General features: G+C 44.4%; 1 protein-coding gene across 4 annotated transcripts in view; it reads left to right on the top strand.

Moving 5' to 3' along the window:
• The first annotated feature begins 8 nt into the window (after positions 1 to 8).
• TECPR2 (tectonin beta-propeller repeat containing 2) overlaps positions 9 to 8,077 on the top strand; it is a 36,470-nt gene continuing 28,401 nt past the window's right edge. For 2 of the 4 annotated variants that reach the window (XM_075615032.1, XM_075615028.1), the window contains exons 1-2: positions 9 to 1,275; positions 7,377 to 7,649. In XM_075615032.1, coding sequence (XP_075471147.1) covers positions 7,425 to 7,649 — 225 coding nt within the window. In that variant the 5' untranslated portion in view covers positions 9 to 1,275; positions 7,377 to 7,424. Of the gene's footprint in view, positions 1,276 to 2,213; positions 2,306 to 7,376; positions 7,650 to 8,077 lie in introns of all 4 variants that reach the window. The other 2 variants (XM_075615029.1, XM_075615031.1) reach the window with 2 other exon arrangements.

Below are 8,077 nucleotides of genomic sequence, written 5' to 3'. Positions count from 1 at the left end.
GTCACGTGATCTGATTGGATCCCCGTCGGGCAGTGTTTGTGGGTGTCAGATTCTAAGCAACTATTTTAGCTGCGTCAGGTGGAGCGGGGGTCTCCTGAGCGGGGGTCTGCATCCGGAGGGAGGGAGAGGTGCCCAGCTCCTTACCTGCTGCCCGAGGGAGGGAGAGGTGCCCAGCTCCTTACCTGCTGCCGGAGGAAGGGAGAGGTGCCCAGCTCCTTACCTGCTGCCGGAGGAAGGGAGAGGTGCCCAGCTCCTTACCTGCTGCCGGAGGAAGGGAGAGGTGCCCAGCTCCTTACCTGCTGCCGGAGGAAGGGAGAGGTGCCCAGCTCCTTACCTGCTGCCGGAGGAAGGGAGAGGTGCCCAGCTCCTTACCTGCTGCCGGAGGAAGGGATAGGTGCCCAGCTTCTTACCTGCTGCCGGAGGAAGGGAGAGGTGCCCAGCTTCTTACCTGCTGCCGGAGGAAGGGAGAGGTGCCCAGCTCCTTACCTGCTGCCGGAGGAAGGGAGAGGTGCCCAGCTCCTTACCTGCTGCCCAGCTCCTTACCTGCTGCCGGAGGGAGGGAGAGGTGCCCAGCTCCTTACCTGCTGCCCAGCTCCTTACCTGCTGCCCAGCTCCTTACCTGCTGCCGGAGGGAGGGAGAGGTGCCCAGCTCCTTACCTGCTGCCCAGCTCCTTACCTGCTGCCCAGCTCCTTACCTGCTGCCGGAGGGAGGGAGGGAGGGAGAGGTGCCCAGCTCCTTACCTGCTGCCCAGCTCCTTACCTGCTGCCGGAGGGAGAGGTGCCCAGCTCCTTACCTGCTGCCCAGCTCCTTACCTGCTGCCCAGCTCCTTACCTGCTGCCCAGCTCCTTACCTGCTGCCGGAGGGAGGGAGAGGTGCCCAGCTCCTTACCTGCTGCCCAGCTCCTTACCTGCTGCCCAGCTCCTTACCTGCTGCCCAGCTCCTTACCTGCTGCCCAGCTCCTTACCTGCTGCCGGAGGGAGGGAGGGAGAGGTGCCCAGCTCCTTACCTGCTGCCCAGCTCCTTACCTGCTGCCCAGCTCCTTACCTGCTGCCCAGCTCCTTACCTGCTGCCGGAGGGAGGGAGAGGTGCCCAGCTCCTTACCTGCTGCCGGAGGGAGGGCTCCTTACCTGCTGCCGGAGGGAGGGAGAGGTGCCCAGCTCCTTACCTGCTGCCGGAGGGAGGGAGAGGTGCCCAGCTCCCTACTTGCTGCCAGAGGAGTCAGCAACACGGCCAGGAGCGGAAGGGGCTTTGTCAAAGTCATGCTGCTAAATCAGGTTAAAAAGCAATCTATATTCATTAAACATTGACATGTATTTTTATCTATGTGTATAGTGTAATATTGTGTGTGTGTGTGTGTGTGTGTGTGTGTGTGTGTATATATATATATATATATATATATATATATATATATATATAAATTAATGGGCTCCATGTGTATGGATATTCAAGGCAAAAGGTGACACAGTGTGCTCATTTGCATGTCATTTCCCAGAATCCCTTGCTGCAGTGGGAGCACTGTATGCTAGGTGATAATGGTTGAAAGGCAGGGGTGCAGACCTGTCTGAGACGTGAATGTGCTCACAAGTCTCTCTCAAAACAGGAAAGACCAGTGTTTGTAAAAATTACATTCTCTTTTCCTTCAGTACTTCGCACCAGACCTTCATTCTAATAGATATGCAGCATTATCTGAGAGAAAGAGAAGGCAGGAGATGAATGATCAAATAGCTGGGAAATGGGCAGCCGTGATCACATGCATAACAATTGATATAGATATATTTAATGTTGTAACATTTAGAGCCATATTTACTTAGTGGGGCAATTCCATAAGACCTCTTCCTTAGCCTATTGCCTTGAATGGGCCGTATGGTGTTTTGTAGCAGGAGCAGTGCTTGGTGTCTATATAGCATGGTTGTCCCTGGTAACCAGATGCTCGGGATGGTTTGTACAGTCTTTATCTGATCCCTCCCCTTTATCATGGGCAATGTGTCTCCACCTTGGAGTTTGTTTCTCCTCCACAAGACACTCCTAAACCACAAAGTGGAGGCTGACCAGGTAAAGAACTATGGATTTAATTTCTTATGGGAATAGAAAAAATATATTTTTACCAGAGGAAAATAGTCCAGAGTAAATTAGTTTATGTATTTGATGATGCTTGTTTTTTTATTTTATTATTATAAGACAAGCTTTTGAGAGTTCTCTCTCTCTTCCTCAGGTCAGCAATACTGATTTACAGAGATTCTCTCAGTTTAACACAAGATAACAATCTAAGACAGAATATGTGGCGAATGCATATCAAAGGGGATAGTAAGTAAACAGACAGGGCAATAAATGGTTGAAAGGGATGGTGAGAAATGAAGAGAACATTTAGGACCATATATCCATCAGCAGTGTTTAAGGGGGGTGGGGGTGCAGCGGGGGAGAAGGTTTTAAACATTCCTCTGAGGATTTTGATTTTTACATCATTTATGGAATGAGCTGGCTGTCAGAAGTAGTGTCCCACTCGAGTGCAGTATCTTCCCTCTTCATGGTGTGTTATTCTGTAGGTTTGTACTGGTTTGACCAATGTAGCATCCTTGGTCACATTTTGCTGCATTTCATCATATATACCACATTCCTGGATGTACAGTAGTATGATCCTTTAACATTGAGTTTTTGACGTTTGTGACTGGCTGTGGGATCTTGGCATATATGTTTGCAGCGTGTGATGTTGCATGGTCTTGTGCTGTTCTCGGCGTCCTGGAGTTTAAAGTTTTCTGTTGACAAACTTCTGTCTGAGGGGTTGCCGGAATGCAAGGATGGGAGGTTTGGGGGATATTTATTTTAATGTCTCATCCTCTGTCGGCTTGGGTTTCAGATCTTTGATTATTTTTCATATTCCCTCTAGTGCAGGGTTATATGTAGCCACTAGAGTAGTATGTGTCTGCTGACTTCTTGTATTGGAGCAGGTGTTCATGTGGGGCTTTAAGTGCAGTTGCAATTGTTTTGGCAGTAGTCTTTGGCTTGTATCCCTTCTGTCTGAATGGTTGTCACATGGTTCCTGTCTTTAGTGTCAGAGCATATGCAGTGATATCTTATAAGCCTGGCTGTGTATGATGGCTCCTTTTTGTAATGAGTAGGATGGAACCTGGAGTTGTGGGGGGAACTACATCTCTCTGGGTTTCTTGTACACAGATGTGGTGAGTTTGTCATTCTTCAGTGGTCGTCTTGTATCCAGAAAGTTATGATGACAAATGCATGGTTACAAATATATGTTTGTATTGAATGAACAGGGTTATACATTATGTATAAAGACATTACATGAACAGTTTAACATATTTTATCTTTTAGGCATATGAAAAAGTTACAGACCAGATTAAACTGAGACACAGCTTTAGTTTTGAAAGAATTTAGACTGGTGGCGACTTTGAGCGTCTCAGGTAGATTGTTCCAGGTGTGGGGTGCACGATAAGAGGAGCGTCTGGATACTTCGTTGAACCTTGGGATTATGAACAGACTTTTGGATTTCCGATCACAGGTGATAAGTGATGTGTGTGATAGGGGTGAAGAGCTGGTTCAGATAGCTGGGTAGCTTGCCAAAAAAAGAATTTGAAGGGAAAATGTACTTTGCACCTAGACTCTGGTGATGGCCAATCTAGTTCTTTGAGCATTTCGCAGTGATGTAGTTGTAGTTAAATTGGATGACAAAGCGGCATATTGAATTGTAGAGGGTGTCTTGTTTGCTAAGGTGAATTTGTGGTGCTGTACCATATACTATGTCTCCAAAGACTATAATTGGTATTTAGATGTCGGGGTATCTATGTGCAACCCAAATATTAAATGGGAGTCAAACCATATGCCCAGATACTTAAAATTAGTAACAAGTGTTAGGATGGTATAAGAGCTGGTTCTGATCTGAAACTCTCATTGGTGGCTTTAGAAATTTAGCCTTGGTCCCAAATACCATTGTAAATTAATATCTATTTTGAGCATAATTGATTGGTGGAATGAATTGAAGGAATCGTAAAATTGTTCTAGATTTTCTTTACTCCAAATTATAAAGAGCTGAGAAAAGCATATTATAAAGAGATCAATATTGAGGAATCTCTGTTCAAGATTTGCCGTAAAGAGATGGGCATATTGTGGTGCCCATTGCTTCCCCATTAGTTGTAGGTACATTTTCTTCTTGAAGAAAGTTTTAGTTGTGTGTGAGGCTGTATTCTCACTATCCTAATTCTTTGTACGGTTTCTCCCTACCTGTTAATTTTAATCTCAACCCCACCCCCTTGCACACTGCTGATGGATATATGGTCCTACATGCTCTCTCCATTTCTCACATCCCTTTCATCCATATATTGCCCTGTCTGTTTATTTTCTATCCCTTTGCCATGAAATCGCCACATCTTCAGTCCTAGATTATCTTGTTTTTGTTTTTTACATCTGTGTTAAACTCATGCAATGTCTGTAAATCAGTATTGCTGCCCTGAGGAAGAGAACACTTGAAAGGTTGTCTTATTATAATACATTTTTTTTTTAACAAAAAATTTGACTAACAATAGATATCACCTAATAATGATGTACTCTTCACTAACACGGCTATTTCTGCTTTTATACCTAAGGAAACAGAATACTTTTCCTCCAGTCCGAAAGTTACCTTTTCACTGAACACAAAAACGAGTAATATTTACTTTAAGGGTCATGCTGTTTTTCAATGTTGTGTTTTTTGTTTTTTTTTAAATATATATGGTAAAATATGTTGTTTTTGTGTGCAAAGTGGGACTCTGATGTCACATTGTGAGGGTTGGTCTTTTTTCCTAAATTATTGGTTGCGTGGTTCTCAGCCTTTGTATCCAGCCACCCGTATCACATTCTGGTCTTAAAAGTAATGCTTTACACATCTGTAGTATGTAACCCTCGGGTCTGCCAGGGGTTTGAGAAACCAAAAGAAAAGCACAATATTCATTCTGTAGAAATGTATTGTTTAATTGCAATAAATAAGTCTGCCCTCTACTTTGTAGCATAAATTCTGTTTTATAATGGAGATAAACGCAGCAGATAACAAGCGGTTATTGTGCATTGTTTTTTGGGGTTTTTTTGCTTTGTTCTGAGCACTTTGCTCTCCCATGTATTGAAATAAGATCAATCAAGCCATGTTTGTTTAGTAATTACATGAGATTTTGGAATTTTTATGGTTGACCGCTCCAGGAAAATCATTCTTTTGTATATGTTTTCCAAATAATTATTTGAGACATTGCACAGGACTGGTATCTGGCTGCTCTGCCCTTGATGAATAGTGTTCAGTTTAGTTTGTGACTTGGCTTTTTGAGAAACACACACAGCCACATTCACCCCTCCCTTTCTAGAGCGTCTACAAAAGAATGTTTTCTTTGTACATCATGCTCGCACAGAGCTGTGTCACTGCACAATGCAAATAATTCCTTTTTTATTAGCATTCTGACATACTTTGTATCATTTTCTGACTTCTCTTATTATTTTGACTCCTGGCACGTTGTCTCTGAAACCAATATAGGACATTTTTGAGAAATAATTGAAGAGATTACAGTACTTACAGTGACATGTTTAAGGGGTCTAATCTGGGTACATTTTCCCTTCTATCCCTTTCTTTTACACAAATTTTACACCTATTGTGTGACTGTATGTTTTTTCACCTTTTTTTTTTTTTGTTTAATCAAACTTGGGAGGGGTGTGATTTTCCTCTTGCTGTTCCCGTTTGTGTAATGTCATTGTGTGTTCAGCATGTGCTTGTACCGCCAGTGTCCCCCCTACCCACAACTGTTAAGGACATGGTAGGATAAGGGTAACAAAAACACTTGATTGACAAACCCTTACCCATTCAGAAGCCCCAAAGAAATTCAACTTGCCGCTATGTGGGATTGCGCCTTTAAAATCAAAAGAACTAGAGCTGTTTGTAGACACAACTTAACATAGACACTTGTGAGAACAGAGGAAGAAATGCCCGTATTAATTTATTTTTCTCCTAAGCACAGCGGGTTTGTGACTATTGACCATTAAAGCATTGTTGCTAGCTGAGTAACATTGATCATGCTCTTCCTTTTTGTTATCCTCATTTCATCATTATGAGAACCCTGCTGCACCTGATACCTCCGTAGGGGGTGCCGCTCTCCGCTCCAGCTAGGCTTGTGTGTGTGCCGCTCTCCGCTCCAGCTAGGCTTGTGTGTGTGCCGCTATCCGCTCCAGCTAGGCTTGTGTGTGTGCCGCTATCCACTCCAGCTAGGCTTGTGTGTGTGCCGCTATCCGCTCCAGCTAGGCTTGTGTGTGTGCCGCTATCCGCTCCAGCTAGGCTTGTGTGTGTGCCGCTCTCCGCTCCAGCTAGGCTTGTGTGTGTGCCGCTATCCGCTCCAGCTAGGGTTGTGTGTGTGCCGCTATCCGCTCCAGCTAGGCTTGTGTGTGTGCCGCTATCCGCTCCAGCTAGGGTTGTGTGTGTGCCGCTATCCGCTCCAGCTAGGGTTGTGTGTGTGCCGCTATCCGCTCCAGCTAGGCTTGTGTGTGTGCCGCTATCCGCTCCAGCTAGGCTTGTGTGTGTGCCGCTATCCGCTCCAGCTAGGGTTGTGTGTGTGCCGCTATCCGCTCCAGCTAGGCTTGTGTGTGTGCCGCTATCCGCTCCAGCTAGGCTTGTGTGTGTGCCGCTATCCGCTCCAGCTAGGGTTGTGTGTGTGCCGCTATCCCCTCCAGCTAGGGTTGTGTGTGTGCCGCTATCCGCTCCAGCTAGGGTTGTGTGTGTGCCGCTATCCGCTCCAGCTAGGCTTGTGTGTGTGCCGCTATCCGCTCCAGCTAGGCTTGTGTGTGTGCCGCTCTCCGCTCCAGCTAGGCTTGTGTGTGTGCCGCTCTCCGCTCCAGCTAGGCTTGTGTGTGTGCCGAACACAATAGTGCTTAAATGTCCTGAGGGCAAATAGGAAGCCGTGACATTATCCCTTCCAGCTTCCTATTGGCCCGCGTGATGAGGACCTTTTTATACCTGTGGAGCTGCTGATTGGCACCCACTACAGAGGTAAGTATCTTAGACTTCCATCTTTGCTAGGTTGCAAGAGTAAAGAAATACTAGTGTATATATAGTTGTATGTTGATATTCATGCATATTTGTATTTCTTTAGGATACAGAAAATGTTATGAAGAAAGCACAAGTTGCTCTTCCCATCTGCAAAATACATTATTTTGATTACCAAATTAAATCAATTGAATTGTGCATGTACCTTTTTTGAAGGGGAAAAATAATACAAAATATTCATATGTGCACACTATGTTAAGTGTACTTGGTTTAGGGTTTTGGACCTTGCATAGCAGTGGAATACTTATTGGTTGATTCAGCAGGTATTTAACGGTCTTTTTTTTCTTTTTCTTTTTATTCACTGCATTTCAGGTACCCTTGGGCATTATGTGAAGGTTTGCATTTCTGCTTACTAATCTGATGACCATGGCAACTGCACCTGCAGCTGTAACATTTAAGGAATTCTATCCTTTGTATTCCATCATCAAAGCTATTCCTGCAAAGGTTCAGAAAGGGTTCCGATCGATTGTAGTTTACCTGACCGCACTTGATGCCAGTGGCGACTATATTGCAGTTGGCAGTAGCATAGGAATGCTATATCTGTATTGCAGACACACAAAACAGATGAAGAAATACAACCTGGAGGTAACATTTCTTCTGAATATTTTGTCATAGAAACTGCTACATTATGTAGGCAACATATTACTGTACCATGCAATTTAGGTAAGTCTTGCATCAGTATTGGAGACTGGACAAGTCTTTAGAATAATGTAATATGAAAGGTGAAAAAGCCCTGTTCTAGTGACTAAGCTGTGAGACTTTAAGGAATGGTGCACATTTTTACCATGAGTACATGTATTGTTATCAATTGTTATAAGCTGGCAGTAGCATTTTGTAATTGTCCTACTAGTTTTTAATTCAGATATAAAGATCTTTTGTGTGGTCTTTAGAAGCTCATTTATTATAACATCTGTGATGAGCTTTCGTCTTTGTCCTTCCAAAGGTTGGCTAGCTAGTAATGTAACCACCTCTAGGGTTGATGTGACTTTTTAGAATGCCCTACTACAGCATTG

The sequence above is a fragment of the Ascaphus truei genome, chromosome 9, assembly GCF_040206685.1.
Source record: "Ascaphus truei isolate aAscTru1 chromosome 9, aAscTru1.hap1, whole genome shotgun sequence".
Taxonomy (NCBI): Eukaryota; Metazoa; Chordata; class Amphibia; order Anura; family Ascaphidae; genus Ascaphus; species Ascaphus truei.
The sequence above is the reverse complement of the archived record's forward strand: the minus strand, read 5'-3'. Positions and strand labels throughout refer to the sequence as shown.